The sequence below is a fragment of the Drosophila montana genome, unplaced genomic scaffold (genome assembly GCF_035044405.1).
Source record: "Drosophila montana isolate Dmon_TW-CO22-7 unplaced genomic scaffold, ASM3504440v1 contig_3029_1, whole genome shotgun sequence".
Classification (NCBI taxonomy): Eukaryota; Metazoa; Arthropoda; class Insecta; order Diptera; family Drosophilidae; genus Drosophila; species Drosophila montana.
The window spans coordinates 404,275-427,073 of record NW_026997904.1 but is presented as its reverse complement, the minus strand read 5'-3'; the positions used below and the strand labels follow the sequence as shown (position 1 = coordinate 427,073).

Genomic DNA, 22,799 nt, shown 5'->3' with positions numbered 1-22,799 from the left:
TTAAAATCATTTTGACTTTAACGGGGACTAAGATTCGAACTCTTGGCATAAAAACGAACTTAACCGAGTTAATGGATAAATAGCCATTGATTTATTTGTTTATTCTGTTACATAAAATATACTCGTACTTTAGCTTAAATATTAATTGTTTTCATTTGGAAAAAATAGGTCATATTTTATGACCATATTCGTGTTCTTCGGCCAGCCTTGTAAATGATATAAGAGTTTGTTCATGTTCGGAATAGTTATCCTTTGGCGAATGTTTATGTTCCATACGTACTTTACTTAAGTGAATAGAAAATTGAGTTAAACACCATACCAAATATAAATACATGTTTTTTTTTGCTTTGGATAAGCATTTAAAATTCACACGCATGCTTAGAGAGTAGCTTGGAATAGACTTAAATAACTAGGCATATATATATATATATTGTTGTTGCAGTAAAAAGATATATATGTATATGTTTATAGTTAGAGTATGTATTTACATACATAGATTAGGAGCTATGTGCCTGCATTATGCTTTTGGAATACTTTGCGTAAAGACTTCAAGGAGCGACAGCTTGCATCGCCTGCAGAATGATAGATCACAACAGATTCTCAGCTGAATGTGAATATATAAAATGGAAAAATCATTTTTGGTATGCCTATAAAGTGTATATAAAAAAAATCGGATGAGCTGTTTGTGAGTTTGAAAAAAAAGAACGCTTCAAATTTGTCACATGGAATTTTTTGTTCGTTTATCGCTAAGTACTTCTAAATAAAACTTGGAGCGAGATCGGAAAACGAAAATAAGCCTTGGGTAAATCACTTTTTAAAAAAGCTCAGTTATAAATCGGTTTACAAAAATTTCAACTGAAATCATATAATAAGCCAAAAGTTACGACATAGGCGGCTCTTCGTCGTAGTTGGGCTTGGCTAGGAATGGTATCGAGAAATCAACCATATTCGGATAGACCAAAAACTTATTGACCGCCTCGCACAGCTTGCTCTCAATCACATTCGTAACAATGGACCAATCCACCGACTTATCGCCAACTTGCGGCTTTGTCGATATCCACAGACGCGGCGGTCCCCGGAAGCACAGCCACACGCGATCCGACGGCGGCGGCGGTATATTCAGTGTGCCGCGTGCTACCAAACCCTTCAGTTCCACACGCAACGTTATGTTCGCGTTCATGTTCTCCATGGCGCGCTGCACGTACGGCAGCTCCGTGGCATACTGAAACAAATTGGAGGTGGCAATGCGATCCACAATCTTGAAAATGCGCCGAGCATTGCCCGGCGAATTCTGGAAGAACCTGCAAATGGGCGAGCTTTAGATTTAAGATTTGTTTACACAGTTGAGGCACTTACTCTGCATTGTTTGCGTTCTCGACAGGTGGGCCTGGCTGCGACGCTTCCGAATCCGACGAGGAGCCACCCGTACTCTCCGCATCGCTGTCAAAGATGGAATTACTGCCATCCGGCTGGAGCTCATCGGGTGCACTGCGCCCCTCCATATTTGGATCTTGTGACGGTCCAGCTGATTCCGAGTTGGCTGTCGATGACTTTGGCTTGCTGCGCACGCGCAACAGATTCAGCTTAGTGGTAACCGTAATGTGGGCCAGGCCCTCGTAGGTGACATCCGCGTCCAGCCAAATGCCGCGCTCGTCCAGCATGGGCTGCGATATGCGATGGACCAGCATTGGCGATTTGCCCAAATAGATGTTCGTGATGATGACCTCCTCCATAAAGCTGGGCAGCTAGAAAATGCGTAACAGCAGCAAGTGAGTGGGAAGAGCTGAGAGCAACAATTGCAGCGATTGACTGACCTTTATGGAGTTGAGTTTCTTTTGCATGAATTCCTGAATCTTTATTTGCAGTCCAGGATTATGCAGGCAGCTGAACAGGCAGCGACCCAACAACACATTGGCCCAGACGACACTGCCGGATGGGCCCAGAAATAGAGACTGATTAATGCCCTTCCACAGCTCATGCTCCTGTCGTCTGGCACGGCGACTCTACAAAAGCATCAGAAGTATAAGCCATAGCACTTAAACGAGACCCCAGACTTGGGTGTATTTATCTACATTTGGCTACATTTGCAATTAAAATAAGAAATCAACAAAATATAACCTACTCTTCGGCGATTTGCCCCAGAATTCTGCGCTTTATTATTGAGATTGCGGCATACGGGAATCTGGCTTTGATTGCAAGCTTTCTACGAGGATAAAAAGAATATCATAAGGGAAAAATCATAGAAATCAAAAGCCAGGCAAAAATGAAAGTCAAAGAAAGGCTGAACTTATTGTGATTATTGCTACCTGGTAGACCGCCATGAATTTGACATATTCCGCCGGATTTCGTGCGACGTCCGCGTTCATGATGAGCCCCTCATAGCCATCCCTTTGTTGATCGCTTGCCGGATCCTCGTCGATCGCTTCGTCCAGCGTATCGGGCGTATTGGCGCCTGGGGTCTCATCATTGAGCAGCGAAGACATGGAGCCCTCCTCGGGTTCCTTGAAGCGCGCCTGCAATTAAGTTGGGTCAACAATTGAAACAGAGCTAAGTTGAGCTATGCACCTACCTTAGGAAAACCCCTTGTTAGATTGATGGCCTGCTGGGCGGCAACCGCTTGCAGATCTGTGTCCTCCACATAATGCGCCATGGGCACCTGCAGCTCCGACTCATGGACGCAGCCCTTGCTGGCCGCTATGAAGCGACGATACCAATCCTCCTTCTCGCGATCGCAGCGCGCAAACATCAGCAGACGCACCTCGTCGCCGCAGGGTATGGTAATGTCCCGCACCTCCTTATCGGGCGATATGGAATTGTGCAGCTGGCGCAGCTGCAAAGAAAGAGAGGGCAGAAGGGGGGGGGTTAAAGATCACATATATAGCTGCCCGATCTGCACATACATCGGCGAGCATAACTGTAGAGGCAAACTCAATGGGTTTCAGCGTCTCATTGGCCAGGGTGGGCGTGATGGTAGCTGCACGGGACGCGCCATCCGTTGACTCAGCGTCTTCCATGGGTGTAAAATAGCCAGTGCAGGCGTTCTTCACAATCAGCTGGATGGGATATTTGCGATTGAAGAAACTGCAAATGCAAAAGGTTTAGGCACGCAAATTCCAGGTCAATTTCTGTGTGCAAATACTCACCGCTTTCTGGCCAGGCCCGTGGGCAGCAGCTCGACGCGAGCGTCGCGCAAATCGTAGGAACGATGATCGAGAAACAGAATCTTGGCCCGATCGATGGGCTTCTCGTTCCACATGCGCCGCTTGGGCACGCGTGCATTTGTGCCGGATATCTTTAGATTGGTGCCGTCGAGGCGTACGTAGATGGCCCGTGTCATGGCAAAAGAGAACGTAGCGGGATCATAGCTCTCCAGCTCGTTCATCCAGCCCGAATAGCTCTTAATCGTCTTGTGCTCCTCCACGGCGGGTATCTCGCAGATGGGCATGCCATCGTAGTTGGGTATCTGAAAGGGCCGACGCTCCGGATGTGAGCCCAGCACATGGTTCTCGAACAGGTAGCTTATGTAGTGGCTGCAATAGTTCACACCCGCGATGAACATGACGGTGGCCAGGACACCGCGCCAGAATTCGGGCAGCGGCAGCACCGTCAGCACAACCAGGCTGCCAACAGCCAGCATCGGCCGGCTGACGGCACCGGCACGCCAATTGATGGAGCTGGCGGCGCTCAGTGTGCTCCAGAGCGAGAAACCCGACGCGTTTAAGTTGTTCCGAAAGGGCAAAGGGTCGGCCGATAAGCTCCTTGCCAACGGCTCCTCCAAGAGGTTGCTTGCACTGCTCAGCGGCAGATCAAGAAAAAAACTTCGTTCCCTGACGGTTTCAATATCTGAGAACTGGACATTGCCCGACTGTGCATCCGCATACGCCTGACTGCTGGTCGTCGGCGCCATGTCCTCGTGCATCTCCACGCCAGACTCAATTTCCACATCCTTGGCGGCCAGCAATATGCCGCTCTTCGACTTGCCACTGGCTATCGGTATTTCTGGAGCGGATGAGCTCTGATGGATATGCTTGGGCTGCTCGCCCTGCTGGCCACTGCCTGAGGCCCCTTCGTTGTTCGCCTCCGCGTTGTTGTTGTTGCGTCGGCGTAAAAAGCCGCCACGTATGCTTGACGGCGCATTCGGAACGCTGCTCTCCCTCTCCTTCCTGCTCATGGCGGCTGCTTGCTGCTTTGCCTTTACCCTGGACTTTATGTGCGCAATGCCACGCCGCAGGCGCGAGCCTTCTATAGAAAGCGCAGCTGCGGCGCTAATGTCGCCGCTGCCCAGGCTGCTGGTGTCGAGCAACTCAATCTCCGGGTCCGAGTCGGAGTTGTGCTGCTTCTCAATGGTCAGGTGCTGCTCCTCGCTTACGTTCGTATTGATCGTGATGCACTCCGTGTCCGAGTCACCCTCGTTCGTCCAGCCCACTGTGGTGCCAGTCGTTGACTCGGCCACAATGACGGGTATAACTGAAGCGTGATGCTTGGACGATTTGATCTCTTCAATGGTCTGCGACACCTTGCCCTTGATCAGCTTCCAGGTGCCCACCGAAGCGGTACTGTCACCAGCAGCTGTCACGCTGCTTGACAGCGCTGAGATCAGAGTGGGACCACTAGAGGTCGGCGAAACCCCTTCGATGCTGCCCGACCTGTAAGTGGAAAAAAACGATTTTTGATAGAAACATGTCAGTTATTTGATTGTCACATTTGGTTGTTTAGCAAATAATTACAAAATCGCAACTCCAATTTATTTTTTGACGTAAGCCGAACCCTTAAACCCAACTAAAAAAAAAAAACAGCCGAGCTGAAAAGCTAACCGAATCAGATATTTTACAAATACGTTTGAAAAATGTATACATATGTATGTTTTTTTGTTTTATTTGTTTAGCAAAGATTCAGCCAGCAATTTTGGGTATAACATGACATGGGTAGGGCGAATATAAGGGACACGCTATACGAGATGAACAAAGCTTAAGTCAACAACTTTTTAATTAAATAAAAATCAATGTTGATAAATTTGGCCCCCAGTCGTGAGATTCCTCTGACTATATTTAATATATGCCTATTGACATATTCAGGTTAAATGTAGCCCGCATATTCAATATGAAAATATCTACAACTTGCAATATTTTCATTAGGACGGGCAATCATGAAATAATAAATAAATTAATAATTAAATTAATTATATTTATTTCATTAAAATGTGTTTAATAATAAGCCAAACAATTTCACGAACCGAACCTAAAAGGCAGGAAGTTGTTTTGAACCTTGAACCAGCGACTTTTGGGCTTGCAGATCTAAGCTAAATATGGTAAGAGACCTTTTTATGCCCCAGGGCTGCAAACACAAGCAAAAGTGACACTGTTCCGGTTCATGAAAATGGTTCACACAGTTCGCAAATTGACTACAAAGAAAATTTTGGGAACTGATTCACTCAAGGTTTAGTTCAATGAACCAATTATTTGGAATTCCCGGCTTCAACCCTTTCGGGTTTAACAGATTTCAGCTGATTCCGGAATACATATATTTGCAACATACATATGCCGCATTCGATTTATTTATATATGTACCATACTATATAAAATAAAATCCCTCTCGCTAAAAAAAAAATCGTTTTAAAGTTATTTAACAACAAATTTCCCGGGTCCAGACTTTACAAGCATTTAGCTTTTAATAAATACAAAGGCATTTTTTAATTATTCCAGAAAAGTTACTTTTATTTATTTGAATGAAGATATATGTTTTATTTTTCATTTGTTCTATATAACCTGTCTGTTTTTTTTTTTTGTTTGTTTTTTATTCATTTTTTTTTACTTTATATTATTTTGGGGCGCCCTCCGGGTTGGATTGCCTTAGAAAAGGTATTGGAATATATTTTGTGTATATAATCGTACATGTATTTTTCATTCGTTACGGTTTTACATATTTCCATTAATTATTCAATGTTGATTTGTTTGGTTTTCTGTTTTTCGCTTTCGCTTTTGTTTTTTTTTTTTGTTTTTATTGCATATTTGTTTAATATTGCATTGTAGTTCTGCTGATATTTTAGTTTCGACTTCGACTTAGTTTTTGGGGAGTTTGTTTAACTGGAGTTTTGTTGCATATGTCTCTAGTTGGTATGTATGTATTTTGGTTTAACTTGGTAATTGGGTTTACGCACATGACAAATATCATATGGGGTCTCTAATTAGCTCCTATTTAAATATATATATATATATATATATTTTTATTACTTTTTTTTTTTGGTTTGAACATTGAACTGTTTATCTGTCATCTGAATTGGAGAACGTTTTGCAACGTCTGGAGGAAAAACATGATTGGAAATCGAGAGTTTCATTATTTTAGTTTTTTTGATTTAGAAAACTACAAATACTTTTTTTTGCATTTTTCCAACTTGAATTTTGTAAAAATTAAAAAATTACGTTTATTGAAAATGACTATAAAATATGGAATATTTCGCTAAATTTGCATACGCTTCATATATAATGTTATTGTTATATATGTATGTATGTATATATATATGTATATATAATTATTTGGTTTACTATATAGTTTTTTTTTTTTTTGTGTTTTTTATATTTGCCAACTTTGCTTTAGGTTTTACTATTCATATTTATACTTTTGGTTTTTGTTCTGGTTTTGTTTTTGTTTTTGTTTTGAATTGTATAATGCTAAAAAATTATATGCTCTTGCTTGTATTTCTGAATATTTAGCTAAAAGGAATTCATTAGTAAGGGCGCTCAATTTTAGTTACATCGAAGGACTAAATCTTATATGCCGCACACATTACGTATACGCACAAAATTAAAATGGAAGAGCGCGTGCTTGACACTCGCTTTACAGGCTACTTTTTCTCAATCATTCCGATTTTTATAATTGTTGTAAAATTCTTTAATAAGTTTAAAAAGGTACCAAATTGTTGTTTATATAACCTTGTATGTGTTTTTCTTTTTCTTTTTTTTATTCTTGTTGTCGATCAAAGCTTGCTCCAATTAGCATTCAAAATGTAAAGTTAATTGGTTTTTGTTTTGTTTTGTTTTTTTGTTTTTGTTCAAGGATTTCAGTTAAAAAATTGTCTATTTAAAAGAATTTCCACTTCTCATCCGTCGTCTATCTTTTCTTTAACTAGCTACAAACGAAAAACTGTACATAAATTGTGCTATGAAAATACTCAAAAAATAATATCAATTTATTTAATAACAAATCAAAGGGGCTAACCGTTTTGCTAATTTTTAACTTTTTATAGTAATTTCTAAGCCAATTTTTTTTTATATTTATTATTATTACTCATTTGTTTGCATATTGAAATAGTTAGTAAACGAAACGCGGCTCAGGAATGCAAAGTGCACTAAGCAGAATTTTAGTTATTATACTTTTGTTTATATTAAATTTATATATTTTTTTTTTATTATTTTTAGCAATTACTTGAAGCAAGTTTTCAAGTATTTTTTTCTTGTGGTTTTCAAAAAATACATAGATATTACGTTTATAAATTTCATCAATTGTACTACGTGTAAATTTCATATAATTCTTGTTGTTGTTGTTCATATTTTGGTATCAAAACACATATTGACCAATTTGAATAAACATATATTAAATATTTAATAATAAGTTCAAGTTCCAATACTTTTTTGTAGAGTCTTTTTTGTATCGTTTAAGTTTTTTTTTTTAGATTTATGTATGTGTAACTAATAATTAATAAATTTAATGTATTTACAATACTTTATATAGATAAGAAGTAAACAACAAAATAAAAGAAACAAACACAATTTACTTGATGTTCATTTATTATGTTATAGCAAAAGTTCTTGTATAAATTGCGTATATCAAATATTTTTATACATATTCTCCTTTAAATATACAAATATATATATTTATATATATATATATATAGAAAAATAATAAAACAAGGTATAAAAGTGTATGAACGCAATCGACTAAAGCTACAAGCAACTACAAACTACAAAACATATAAAAATATATATAAATATATATGTGTATATAATTTTTAAGAGCTACGCATACAAAATATAACACTAGCTTTCTGTCGTATAAAATGTTACCAAAAATCAATAATAACAAATAAAAACATTGACAATCTATAAGTATATAAGTATTACCTTACAATTTGTATAACAAAATTTGTATAAAACTAAAAACAATATAGATAATATAGTCTTGATGGCTGCTTTCGAAAGGGCTTATAAAAAGATTCTCTATAAACGCAAATGTCTTTGACTCAATCTTCTTCTGCTTCTTCTGCTTCTTCTTCTTCTTCATCGTGCTGCTCATTTTGCCTTTACATTTGGAATACTTAAATAACAAACAATTCATACCTATTTATATTAATTATATATAGCACGCTACACAAGATTCCAGTTTTTGCCAATACGTTGAGCGTTTGCTTACAATTGTTTCACGAGTTTATTTTTCTTTACAATTAGTTCTCTCTTTTTAGTAGCATGTGTAAAATATTTCCATTTAATAGTTGTTTTTTTTTTTTTTTAGCATATTTAAATAAGTTTTCATATTTGCGTCATTTTGTAGAGTGTTTAACAGTTAAAGTATAAAGTATATGTTTATAAAAGTATAAAAATCTATAAAATATTGAATTTCACTACATTTAAAAAACATCCTCATTACACATTGTTACCGTTATTTGCCACGGCCTTTGCCAACCGCCATTTTGTTTGGTTTTTACACATGTTTCAGATGCCTTGTTTAAGGACTAGCATTTCATTACTTTCATGTTTTTAGCACACAATTTGTTTAAAATATTTGCATAAAACATTTACACTACAAAGAGCAGGCTGCAAATTGTTTTTGTTTTTTTTTTTTTGGTTAGAATATTATTTCCGTTTTGTTTTTTTTGGTTTCAATACAGTTAATGTCAATTAGCTAACAAGTTTTTTTTAAAACAAACAAACGCTTCAAGTCCTCTAATTATGCAGTTTCAAAAATATATATATATATATAGGACATATGTTTAATGTATATAGAATAACATATGCCGTCATATGTATGCCATACTTTTTTTTTTCAGTTTTGTTAATTGTAATATAAAAATTCTAGAAAATTGCTATTAATTTGTGTAATTCTCCAACTTGAAAGTGCCAACCGATCGACTTTTAATTACAAGTTTGTGACTTTTGAGTTTAAGGTTTCGTTTAGTTTAGTTTTGTTTTTGGTTTCGTTTATGTAAACAAAGCGCGAGCAAAAATTTGCTAATAGATTTGACTATCGTTTAATATACATACACATTTAAAAGTCCAAAGCGACTGGTACTTAATTAAATATGTTTTGGTTTGGTTTGCTTTTGTAATTGAATAATTTTTATAGTATTTGTTTTGTAGTATATAGAAAAAATATCGTATTTTGTTTTCGCCTCGAAGTGCCTTTAAACATGCATTCTTATGTAGCAAAAGATTTCGTATATAAATTGGAAAATCAAAAAATTCATTTACTAATTTCTCTTTTTTTTTTGTTTTTTTTCTGTATTTTTCTTTTGCAAGTTTTAAGGTCTACATATTTAAAAGGTTTGAGAATCGAGCTATATATATATATATATTACACATTTGTTTTTTCCAACTATAAACGTTTAATGCCTCGGTTTGTAGACCAAAAGCTGTTCAGATATATTCGGTTTTTACAGTCAACGGAAATACGACGATATTTTGCTCTGAGCCTTGCACAAATACGGCATTATTTCGGGCTCTTTTGTGTTGAATCTTTTTTGTTTTTTTTTTTTTGGTAATATTTTGGTTTAAGCTAGTTTTGGTTATGCGTTTGCCATTTCAGTAATATTACATATTATATATATATAAGTATGTATAACGCAATTAACATATAGGTATATGTATGTATATATATTATATATGTAATTATATTGTATTAAATTATTTACGAATTAGTATTGCACAAAAGTATGTATTCAGAATTCAGTTTATATATGTATTTGTGGTTCGTATTTAATTTGCATTTTGGTTTTTGTTTCTCACTTTTGACTAAAAAACAGTTTATACAAAAATTCCTATATAAAAAGTTGTCTATTATATTTTTGTTAAGTATTTAAAGAGTTCATGCATTTACTCGTATATATTATTGATGTATAAAAACGTGTTACACATGGTTTAAATTGTTTTAAGATATATATATATATTATATGTGTTTCGCTTTTTATTTCCAGCTAGCAACACGCCCGGCAAATTGAAATGTTACACAACTTACTAAAGTAAATAAATAACTAAGGCAAACAGGGTGACATAAATTATAAGTTATTATAAACAAAATAATAAAATATAACAATAAAAAAACATAATACTGAACACAAGTTAATTTGACTTTTTGTTTTTTTTTTTGTTTTTGCATAGTTAACAAATAATTATTTTTTATTTAATGACGCATTTTTTGTTTAATTTTAACAAAGTTCTTTCGTGTAATAGCAGCATTTAATAGTGTGCGTAGGTGTAGCTGTGTGTGTGTGGGTGTGTGTGTGTGGGAATTTGAAATCTTGTCGTAGGGTTTGTAATTTGTGGGCGTAAATGTAGGAGTGTATGCTGACTAGGCTCTAACCAGAAATGAGCACATAGATCGCCAGGATTCGATAATTATTAACAAATCGCGTTATCATTGTCTTTGTTGTGTGTCATAAATCGATAATCGATAATTATCGATTTATCGGCTCAACATCCTTTCGATTGCTGTTGTCCCGAGCAAGTGTGAATATTGAATCACGTGGCATGTAAAAATCGTAGTGTAGAAATGTGTTCGATCGATTTAAGGGCATCCCAAAATGCAATTCGATTATTATTGTTGTTGTTAATAATATTGTGTAACTGTGATCAATTTTAGATATTCAAGCTGATTTGTTTATTCTATGTCGGGATATCTAGAGTGTGTTGAATATATATACATAGAAATATATTGCCTTGTTTACTCGTACGATTTTCACATGCAACGTAATTGTGGTAGCAAGCATAGTAATAAATTAATTCAAAATCGTATATATTTAACATATGGTTAAGAAAATTTCAAATATATACGATTTTCCTGAGCTTAAGCCGCGAAAATTACTTAATCACCAATTACAATAAAATTATATATATATATATATAATTAGTTGTTAGTCGAATTTGTGTGTGTGTGTGTGTGTGGGTCTTATTTGGGTATTAAAACTCTGATTTGAAATGGCACGTTGTTGGTAAAACGTGTTGCAACAATACTATTTGGAAAACATATATATATATATATATAATTGCAAAAGAAATTTATATATATCTTAAAAATGATATATGTTGCTTATATATGTCGTATATTCGTGTGCTTTTTAACAACAAAATGCAACTTAAAATGTTGGGTGTTTTTTGATCTCTAACTTAAAGTTCGTGTTGTATTGTGGCAACAATTTTTAAGATTGAAAAACAAAAACAAAACAAAAAGCGTGTAAAGCTTGTTGTTTCTGCCTCTTAAAAAAACGATTTGTTTTTTATAATTAATGTCAAGTCAACACAAATGATTTGATATTTCATTGAAATGCAGTTGCATTTTTGAAAAATATAAAATATCTAATCACATTAATTTTGATTAGATTTGATTTGGAAGCCAAACTCTTTCAACTTCCAAAGATTCTTCTAAGGTTTAGGAACTTAGGGTTTGCATTTTGGTTGCTTTTCCGACGACGCACACTTCCAAAAAAAAAAAAGTACATCTCGAGCTCATTTATAATTTTAGACTAGTCTCTGGTTAAGATATATATATTGTTATATACTAGTTGTCTGTCTTGCGAGGATATTTGGCTGATACATGATGTCTACTCATTCTTGTTGGTGGTCTTAGCGTTCTTTTAGATGGCAAAATTATTAGTTTGTTTCACCTATGCAATTCTTCCTTAATTGTTTCGTATGTATATATAAAAAAAAAAGATTAAAATAAAGTATAAAAAATACTGTGCATGCGTCTTCCAAAAGAAAACTCAGATTCCAAAAGGGGGGCTTGTTGAAATAAATTGCAACTAAAACTATGCTGTTCTTTTTGTTTTCTTTTCTTTTGGCGAGTGTGTTGCCCAGAAATATTTTGGCCCACTCAGAAATGGGCCGCCTCTTAGCTGTCGCCCAGGGCTGGCAAACAGACCTCAGCCTGTGCCCGAGGCCCTGGCGCTATTGCACCTTGTGTTGTGACTATTCTTGGGTTAGTTCTACGTTAGCCTCGCCTTGGCCCGTGTGTTTGTGTGTGTGAGTGTGAGTGTGTCTCTGTGTGTGTGAGACAGTGTCATTTTTAGTGAGTGTATCCGTGCGTTTGTGTGCTTGCCTTATATACTAATTACAACTTTCTCCGGCGCTGTGCACGTCTCTCGCGTCCTTCGCTCTCCGAATGCGGCCGTTCGTGTTGTTGGTGTCCACGATCATGCCTGTCCTGGCGCTCCTGTCGCTCCTGGCGCTCCTGCGCCTGCTGGTGATGTGTGTTTGTAAGAATTCTGGGCACTGCCAGCGCTGCGTCCAACAACCGATGTCGTTGCTCTCTCTGTTGGCGTCTCTCATCATGCAGCGCGGCCTACCAGCGCCGCCGTTAACACCAGCGAAAGGGCACCGCACGCGGCCGGTCGGCGCCCTCCTTGACCAGCGGCTTGTGGTACTCCCGGCCCGGACGGGAATGTATTACCGCCCAGCAGTGCTCGCAGTAATACTGCAGACAGGTCACATTCGCGCAGAAGAACGGCGCAAACTTGCCGCCGCAACGCTGTCCCTCGCACTCGTCGCACATCTGATCGTCCAGCACATATGGCTTCACCTCCACCCGCTTGTCAATGTCGCCGTGCTGCAGCTGGACAAATCGCGCCGATATGGCCGCTATGTAGCTCTGCTGATTCGAGAAGGCGACACGGCCGGCGCCCTTAGGATATTTGAGCTCGGGATCGGTATCGATGCCTGCATAACAGACGCCGCCATACAGGCGATCCATGATCATGGCCAGCTCGAAGGCCTTCAGTGGACGTGGCACACCGCCCACAAAGACGGTCTTGCGCGGATCCAGGGACATGGTCGCATCCAGCACATAGTCGGCATCGGCCAGACGCCAGGGTCTAATTTGCACCGCCTTGTCCTTGATGGTGGGCGAGGAGACGCACAGATATAATTTGTCCTCGTCCGTGATGCACGAATCAATTAGCTGCTGCACGCTGCTCTCGTCCTGGAACAGCAGAAACGCATAGCCCTTGGGCGGAAAATACGACTTGGACTCGGCCTTGTGCGGCCAATCGACGACCAACGGTCCAAAGCGACGAAACGATGTGGTTATCTCGTCCTCATCAATATCCGGCGGCAGGCCGCCAACAAACACCTTCCGGGAGAAGCGTGCCGTGCCATCGCCAGCGTTGCCCCCATTGCCGCCCTGGATGGGCGAGTGTGGCGAATGGGGTGACAGCCGCGACGGTGAGCCCATCTTCAGTGCATTCAAGTAGACCGTTGGATCGTTGCCCGCAGCTATGGCCATGGCATCAGCCTCGCTCAAATGCTTCGGTCCGACCACGCCGCCGCCGCCGCCGCCGGCCAGGCTGCGCATGCGCTCGTTCATCATGACCATGTTATCGCCACCGGCTCCGCCGCCCAGCGACATGCCGCGCATATAATCACTGAGGGTGTTCTCCATGCCCACGTTGCCGCCTTGCACGTGATGCAGCTGCCCATTGGCCGTCATCATGTTGCCGTAATTATTGCCCAGATAAGGCGCATCGCCGCCGCCTGTGGCGCCAGCTGTGCCCATGCCGCCGCCGCCATTGCCAATGGAGAGCGTGGGTATGTTCATGTGGCCGGGACCGGGTCCTGGACCGGCTCCGCCCATGCCGTCCATATGTGAGCCGGCGCAGCCATAGAGCGCTGTTGGTGAATTGCCCTTGATGGGAAAGGATATGCTTCGTCTATATTTGGGCGAGACGCCCGGCATGGACATGGGCGGTATGGGCGAGATGCCGCCGCTGCTGCAGCCCGCCTGAGAGCCATTATACGGCGATCCACCGCCGCCACCACCCGGTGAGGAGGGACTATGTGCACCTCCATCCCGCTGCTGCTGCTGCTGCTGCTGCTGCTGGTGCTGATGATGATGCAGTGCACTCAAATTGGGCGACAGCTGCTGCTGCTGCTGTTGCTGCTGCTGATGGTGTTGCTGCTGCTGCTGCTGTAGCTGGGGCGGCGGCTTGCTGAGATTGAGATTGGGCGGCAGACCGCTGCAGCTGCAGGGAAGGTAACAGAGATGAAGAGGCGTTTACAAGTTTGGAATTTGATGTGCATTTGCATGGTATTTATTTGTCATTATAGATTATTTGGATATTATAAAAAGGAGCAATTTGTTCAAAGATTTGCTTCAAATTATGTTTCGGATAGGGAATAGATATAAAAAATGGCATTAGTTTTTTTTTTTTTTTTTGGTGTATGCTTTTAAAAGGTTCTATTTTGTAAACATTGCCGCCCAGCGTTCAAAATGAAAAGATATAAAATGTACATTAATATTTGTTACACTGGGCGTGGTTGTCTTTTAAGCAGAAGTTATCTAAACCCTAATTGAACTTGAAGCCAAAGTAAAATCTCAATAAATTGCTCCCTTCTCCGAGTTTGTTTATAACGTAGATTTTTGTTGTTGCTGTTGCGGCAATATCGATGTTGTTGCTGTTGTTTTTGTTGGTGGTGGTTGGTTGTGGTGGTGGCTGTGGTGGGTGGTGGTGGTGGTGGTGTAGGATACTTGTTGTGGTTGTTGGTAATAATGTTTGTTTTTGTTTTTTGTTGCTGCTGTGGTGAATGGTGTGGATGTCTCATTTTTGGTGCTAGTGGCTGTTTCATAATATCCAATCATACATGAACACAGTTAGAGATGCGCTGGCTGGTTTTTTTTAATTAGCGCAGTTTTGGCAGCACTGTTACGCTTAGTTTTGAATGCACTGTGCACGTTGTTGTGGAAGAAGAAACGCTTTTAAAACATATTTCAAACGAAATTCCAAACACTTGACACTGCACACGGTTTCCTTGTTTTTTTTTCTTATTATTTTTAGTTGTTGCGATAACGATAACGATAAACGATTTACACACATACATACACACACATTGCTACAACAATTTCTTAAACCTTTAAGCTCTTAAAAGACGGCCCAGAATAACAAATTGGAATTATGGCAATAACACGCACATTTGGGCGGCAATGGGTTAATAGAGGGGTGGGTGGGGGGTGTTATGGCTAATGCTAATGGATATCGAAACTAGTTCAAATTTGTATAATTTGCTTCGCTCTTGTTGTTGTCGCTCTTGCTATTGTTGCCACTCGCACGGCCACGCTAATTGATTGACAATGCACAGTGGCTGCCAAACTGTACGGCCATGCCCAGACATGGAAAAATTTGTAATTTCAGAAAAAGTCAACGCCGTTGCCATGAAGCCATGAAGCCAGGCGGCTGGGATTTAAATCGAGTTGTGGGGGGCGGCGGCGCTCTGCCGTTAATGAGGATGCCGAGTCGGATGCTGTTGATGTTGTCTGCTGCAGATGACGATGTAGATAATGATGCAAATGTATAGCATGTAGAAACGTGTACAAGTGTAAATAGATAAAAAAAAATAAAAAAAAAAGGAAGGCGGGGTAGGCTGCGAGTCGGTGGTGGTTAGCTGGCTGGTAGTTACTTTGGCAGCGTGTGTCTGCCTGATAAGCAAGGCCCGCATTCGAGCCACGCAGGTGTCGCACGCGCCAGGCAAGACGTAACGATATTGCCAGTGTTGGAAAATGCAATTAGCAGCAAGTAATAAGTTTATATCGAAAAAAACGCCAAAGGAAATGAAAAAGCTGAAACGGAAGAACGCTCAAAAAGGCAGAGATTTCATATTTGATTGGCAGGCAAATCGAAAAGCCGACAGCAAACGGACTTGCAATGCACGAAAATCAATAAAAGTCACGCTTAAAGCTTTAAGCATTCAGGTTAGCGCCTAGACATGCACATTTTCAACATTTTAAATGTAAAAAGGCAAATACGTCAGAGACCAGACGCAGGTTTACCCACACAAAACGACCAAGACCCAGACGGGGGGGCTCAGCACTTGAAACGGCAAAGTTCTAGACGTACTTGCAACTGTACATAAATGTGAGTGCATTATGTATATATAGTAGAGTTGTTGCATGCATGCGACATAAACAAAGCCCAGTTGCTGCTGTAGTGCACTTTACAGACTCGCGCACACGAGCGGAGGGTGGGACGAAGCCCACGCTTTAAAGCCGGCAGCCAACATGCTTTATGGCCGGTAGGCGGCGGCGAATCCATTAAAAATTCACAAGCCCAGCAAATAGGCAAAAAAAAAAATCAAAGTCGCCAACTTCAAACTTTCGGTCAACGAACTCGTGCTGCAAGTGTGCGCAACAGGCTGTCGTCGCTTTTAAACACTGTCGCCCAATCGGGTAAGGGAAACAACGTGAAGTTGGCTGCGCAAGCAGCGCGTGCAAATTTCCGAAATGCAACAAATTGGCGATTAGCACGCACGCACCATAAAACAGGCAGATATTAAATAATATTTACATTTCGTGTAAATGCAAAGCTCATTTTTCGTAAATAAACGCATGACAAATTACGAATGAAGTTATTTGATTACGCATTTACATTCCAACCGCAGCCAACTTAATATATTATATATTTCGTGCTGCCAGATCTCTTAAAGAGCCTGCCAATAATTTAAAAGGCAGCTTCCAATGGGCAAAATTCAATGAGGCATCACAAAAATAAACAAAGCAGAAATCAACAGCTGCTTATTTCCTGAAAAAATCAACAGCGTAAACGGGGAATTTTGTATGTGAAGCTCGTGAATGTGTGTGTGTGTGTGAGTGTGTAGTTCAATTTGGCAAATATGCAAATTTGCATGGCGCACATGTAATAGCAACAACAACAACGACAACAGGAACGTGTTCAAGGGGTTTATCAAACAATAAATTCGGTACGTCAGGCTCTGTGTGTAAAGATGTAAAGATTTTAGTTTGCTGTCAGACACTCACCTCTTGCGATTGAAGAAGCCTCCGCTGACGGCACCGGCACCGGCTCCTCCTCCTCCGCCTTGCAGATAGTTGTTGCGCAGAGTCGCCTCCTCGTTCTGTGTTGCATAAATAGAGAAAGAGAGCGGGTCAGAGGGGCAGAACATTTTGCAACAATGAGTAATACGATTGCCAAAATGATTTTGCAATCGAATATCAGCAACAGCACATCTGTCGAGCGTTTATTTTTTCTATCTTTTTTTGTTTTTGGCAAAGTTTGGCACACACAAAAATAGATGCTCGGAAATTCAAATAAATTGTATGACACTTGCGCGAGGCACACAAAAATAAAAAAGCACCGCACAGCTGACTGTGGCCGACTGTCAGATAACGAGAAACGAAAACAAAAATAAATTCCGCTAAAAAGTGAAAACTACTGTGATCGCAAATCAAATAAATATGCCACTAATTTAAGCAACTAAATGCTAAATGCTAATTAACCATTGCCGCACGCCAAACTGGATGTTTAGTACGACCGCTTAGTGCCTCACTAACCGCGACTAAGGCGCGAGCTGTGTGACAAATCAAAATGAATCACGGTGCCAGCTGACTGCTGATAACGGTATTAAGAAACAATACCCACAAGGAATGGCGATGAACATTGGGAGACCAAATACCGAAGACCGAATACACTATAGAAAAAAAGATTGCCCCAATAAATCTATTAGGAAATCTTACTTTTTTATCGCATATCGATTTGCTGATTTTACAGGGAAATTTATCGAATGGAATTGAAAATGCCGAAGGAATTGATATTTGTTTGCATGTCAAAATAAAACAATGATATGACAAAATATTATTTCATTGAGTAATTTAGGTTTAAGGCATCTAATGTATTAGATCTATACTGCAGAGAATATGACTCATTACTGAAGTTTATATGCTTGGCTTCATTTTTATGCCTTCGATGCCCAAACTGAGCAAGAGAGCGAATGTTTCCTTAAAGTCACCGTAAAGCTTTTTAGTGTGCGCCAATTATCGATAAACTGTTCAATGCACATTTACAAAGTAATCGAATACTTACACCAAAAAGCGCTGCGGCTTGCTGCTGCTGCTGTTGATGTTGATGAAGATGTTGTTGTTGCTGCTGCTGCTGATGTTGCTGCTGCTGCTGCTGCTGCTGCTGCTGTGAGGGGCTGCTGGAGAGCGAATGCGAGTCACAGGGATTGACCATCATGCCCAGAGCGCCATTGTTCTTAATGCCCATCAAGGTGGGCGAGGCATCGCCTCCGCCACTGATCCCGCCGCTGGGACTGTGGCTGTGCTGCTGCTGCTGCTGCTGCGTGCTGTGATGAAACGAATGGAGTATGTCGTCCAGCGACTCCTGGTTGGCATTGAAACGCACCGCGATGGGCGTGCTGCTGCTCAGGCCGGGCGGTGTCTTAATTGTGGTTGACACTGTTGCCGGCACCGCCGATGTGGGTGTTGTTGCCAGGCTGCCGACGACGGATGTGGACGCCGAGCCGGATAGATTGCTGTTGCTGCCGCTGGCGCTGCTATTGGCGCTGCTGGCTGTAAAAAGGAAAAGGGTAGAGGTTAGAGAAAATTCGTTTAGTTTCTCACGCACACACCCCCCTCTCACTTTCCCTCCACGTACCTTTTGGTAATTTAAGCGAGTCCATGGTGCCCGCACCGACTATTAATGGCTTTGTACGGCTGCACTTGATGAGCTGCGTCGTCGACGGGCGTTGCGTTGCCTTAGCCTACATTAAATGTGGGCCACCAGAGAATGTATCCAAAACATCAATCAGACGCAACGACAGCATAGAGACAGAACAACAAAGACGGCACATGAAAGTAGAATGGAAAAGGAAAGATACGATATATATATATAAGACATAGTTAGGTACACGTCATGCGATTAGTTTATCATATTTCTGTACGCCCGCCTTTTCGAAAATGTCAAATGGTCCGCACGTAATTGCGTTTAAAAATAAACAAAAAGCAACAGAAGAAACATCAAAAATAACAAAGAATAACAGCAACTACTTGACAGAGACTATTCGACATTAAATACCATTTTTTTTGGCTATTTATAAATTAATATTTTATCTATTGTTGCCGTTTGATGTTGGCAATTTTTCATTTTATCGAAATATAAGGGGAATCACAATAAGTAGTCATTATACTAGGGGAATTTTTAATAAATCTTTCGCAATTATAACTCGATAGGCGAATGCTGAGTGCATGGATTAGGGACAGGGAAAGAAACTGGTTTGATTCCTAGACTGCAATACTATTTTGGAATATTACGAGATATCGTTTCCATTAGCTCCACTCACAGCACTGACCATCTAATTGCATTTGGTTGTGACGGACGCGTTGCCAATTTTAATGTCCATACAAATTTACTATCAGTGCACGTTTTATCGCAACACACAACCAAATGTTTGATAAAAGTGCCCATTAAATGCGCCTTGCTTGTTCTTCAATTGTTCAATAATAACAGCAGCAATAAATCGGTTGATAAAAACAAAGTAGTGCTGGGCATGAGTAATAGAGAGAAACGAACATGCTCTGAAATTTGTGGCGCAGCTCTTCCATCTAGCTGGAGAGCTCAAATACTCATGTTACCCGTCTACCATATGGTGTCCAATCTCTTGGAAGCTCTATGCACGCATTTCACTCTGAAATTGGAACTTGTCACCGGAAAACGCCGATTGTTGTAAAACAAGCCGAGCGACGGGGGCAGTGGGACGTTTAATTAGTTAAATGCAAAGAGACAACGGCATCAAAATTGTTTTGCCAATGAATATGTGCGCTGAGGCATAGAGAACTGTCCGCAGTCCCCTCCCCAGCCCCTAAAACAATGCAGCGACTATGTACATAGATATGTAAACATATGCACAGAAATTTAGTTCATGGCGCTCTTACTGCAGATACCCTTTACAGAGATGGTCATGAAAATCGCATAGAAAGGCGGTTAGACATAAGCTTGCTGTACATTAAGCTAAATGGGAATCATGAAACTAGCATATAAGGGCGGTTAGGCATTAGAATCTGGCTGTAAATTTAGCTAAATAGGAATCATGAAAATCACATGGAAAGGCGGTTAGGCATTAGAAGCTGGCTGTACATTTAGCTAAATGGGAATCATGAAAATCGCATAGAAAGGCTTTTAAAATTTACTTTAAGCAAGGCGCATAAACTCTTTACGCCGTTTCTGCTGAAAGGGTACAAGAGCATAATCAATACATAAATTTGTCCCACAAACGAGAGCAGAGCGACCCCCAAAAAAACAAGTAAGTAACTCGGAATTACAGCAACGATGCAGGCAGAGGCCGAGCAATAACAATGACAGTAACGCCCCCCATCCTGGCACACACCCACACACACACAATGCAAACACACACGCACTCGCACACGGCAAAAACATATGTAAAGTGCCGCCAAAAGCATAGACAGCTTGGCTCAGGCAGCAGCAGAATCCACAAGAGAGCGTAAATGTGGCGCGTTATGTCTGGGAGAGCGAGTGCTGCACGTTTGCATGTGTGCGTGCTAGTGTGTGCGTGTGTGTGTTTGTGCAAACAAATTTATCTGCTTGAAGGTACTTTGAACAAATGAAATTTTGTTTTCTTTTTGCCAGTGCTGTAGAATGCTCGAAAGAATTTGTATTATCACACGTCTGCAATTAGATTTAGTAACTGGGCCAAATAGGCGAGCGTTTTTCTCTACTCTTTGCTCTCTATGGACGAGCGAAAAGAGGGGGGCGCGTGCGAGAGCTGGCCTGAGATTTAGGGGTTATTACGGTGTTTGCTTTGCTCAACTGTTTCGCTGCCGTCGACGCTCGTTTCGACGCTCGACGCTCGTCGTTCGCCAGTGCCCCAATTTCAATTGGTTACGCACAACAGAGAAAAAGGCAACCCTGCTTCGGGGTTGCGCTGTCATCCGCACGAAATTAGGCCAAATGCTGCGCACAGATATAGTTAAATATAAAGTGACATTTTGACAGGTGCAAACGAGGCGAGTCGAAATCTGAAAATTGCTTTTTTATTTCTTTTAGCCGCCCCCTCTCCCTCCACCGACAAATATGTAGCGCTAATAACACTAACCTTTTGTACTTAGAATTTCGCTTTGGCCTCGTCGGCAGTTGTTGCAACGACGCACGAGCGAGCACGAAGGCTGGCGACGAATACACGACGACGATACGAAAACTTTCAGGTGCAAGTTTTTCTTTTGCGTTTGTGTGCGTGCGTTACATTTCCGGGGGTGCAGGCAGGCAGGCCGTCTCACTCACACTCGCGCTATTCTGTGTGACGTATATGGCACTATGTATTTTGTTTTTTTTTTTTATATTTTCTGCAACAGCAGCAGCAAAAATTCCTTTGCTGCGGCAGCGAATTTTTTCTTCCTTTTATGTAAACGATGCGAGAGTTTCAAGCAGCTTTAGCATTTATTTTCATTTAAAAACTTCAACGCGACATTTGATTCTGAGTTGTTCATTATTTTATCTCACTTAATGCACACATTACAGAATAACAAACAATTAAACACACGCACAGCACACGATTTTGCCTTCATACAAAAAATTTAAATTACACTAGAAATTTTGTTTTTAAGAAAACACATAATGTTTACACTAGAATTTGAAGCTTAGTATCCAATGAAATTAATTTTTTTTTATAATTTTCGAACAGCTCCGTCCGCTCGCTAGCGCGACGATTGTGAGACTGAATTTTAAAAATTTTCACTGCGGCCAGCTTTTCACAAGCTTGTTTTGTCGTTGTCGTCGCCTACTTTTCCGACACAAACTCAAGCGCACGACGAAAAATCAATCATCTTCGGTTGTTTTGCTTTCATACGGTGTTTCGTGCTTTGCTGACAGCCCAACAACAACAGAAACGACAGCTGCTCGGAGTGCAGCGTTGCCGTTGTGCATTATTGCAATTTATGCCGATATATCGATATATTTTTAATGCAATTCAAACAGCGAAATGCAACTGAATGAATTACGGATAACAATTTGCTACGCATTACATAAATATAACACTATTATACATTATATGTAAATAATTTGAATCATCTGGCATCACTACAGCGCAATGCATTGCCAGCAACGAAAGCAGAATACAAGAAAACAAGCGAATTACATAAAAGAGCGCTACTTACAATAACAACGCCAACAACGTTCCTGTGCCACTATTGTTTTAGGTATACAAAAAACTGCACAAACATCAGCTGCGTCTTATGGATGTCGTTTACAACACACACGCGCGCGCGATTGTCAGCGATGTTGTTCTTTACGTTTTGGCTTTTGTGTAATATGTGTATACAAAATATATGTGCACCCTTTTGTTGTTACCCCACTAGAAAAAGCTGTGTCAGATTATTTTCACTAATTTATGTACATAATTCTTATTTTATATTTTTTTTTGTGGGCTTTTGTGTAATTTTTATACAAGTTTTCCTAGACAACTACGATGGCTGCTCAGACAAGCAGTCGACCTGCAACTAAACATTTTACAGCAAGCTTTTTACAGCTGTTTCGTCGCCTACTTCGATCTTTATTTATCGGTGTGGCCACACTGAAACGATAGACAGCGCGCGCACTTGCGTATTCAAAACATCGATTAATTCCAATTAAAATTAGGTACACACACATGCACGTACAGCTTGAAATAAAAGTTGATTCTTCAATATATACTATATATAATGCAATTAAACATATGTTCTCATACCGGTTGATGTTTTCATAGGAAACACACATAAAAAAATTCACGACGGGGCTAGAAGATAGTATGTACACTAACAAAGAA

At 40.3% G+C, this 22,799-nt stretch overlaps 1 protein-coding gene across 3 annotated transcripts; it reads right to left on the bottom strand.

Moving 5' to 3' along the window:
• Positions 1-68: 68 nt before the first annotated feature.
• Positions 69-22,491, bottom strand: LOC135430493 (translational regulator orb2-like). 3 transcript variants are annotated; one of them, XM_064685180.1, is made up of 12 exons: positions 22,153-22,491; positions 18,641-18,746; positions 18,068-18,555; positions 17,008-17,102; positions 3,144-4,646; positions 2,901-3,081; positions 2,570-2,830; positions 2,307-2,513; positions 2,123-2,203; positions 1,815-2,003; positions 1,357-1,745; positions 69-1,301 (listed from the first exon to the last, which is right to left on the bottom strand). In XM_064685180.1, the coding sequence occupies exons 2-12, from the start codon at positions 18,663-18,665 to the stop codon at positions 881-883; spliced, it is 3,840 nt and encodes a 1,279-aa protein (XP_064541250.1). In that variant the 5' UTR covers positions 18,666-18,746; positions 22,153-22,491; the 3' UTR covers positions 69-880. The 3 variants fall into 3 exon arrangements, with proteins under 3 accessions (XP_064541250.1, XP_064541249.1, XP_064541251.1); XM_064685179.1 differs by lacking the exon at positions 22,153-22,491 and adding an exon at positions 21,096-21,735; XM_064685181.1 differs by lacking the exons at positions 69-1,301; positions 1,357-1,745; positions 1,815-2,003; ... (4 more) ...; positions 3,144-4,646; positions 22,153-22,491 and adding exons at positions 11,775-14,221; positions 21,096-21,721.
• Between the last annotated feature and the right edge of the window lie 308 nt (positions 22,492-22,799).

Bases quoted from the DNA above. Each gene is read 5' to 3' on its own strand.
- LOC135430493 (XM_064685180.1), bottom strand. From the start codon at position 18,665: ATGGACTCGCTTAAATTACCAAAAG. The intron at 3,082-3,143 runs GTGAGTATTTGC...TTGCATTTGCAG, and splicing joins ACGGGCCTGGCCAGAAAGCG to TTTCTTCAATCGCAAATATC. The intron at 1,302-1,356 runs GTAAGTGCCTCA...GCCCATTTGCAG, and splicing joins GAGAACGCAAACAATGCAGA to GTTCTTCCAGAATTCGCCGG.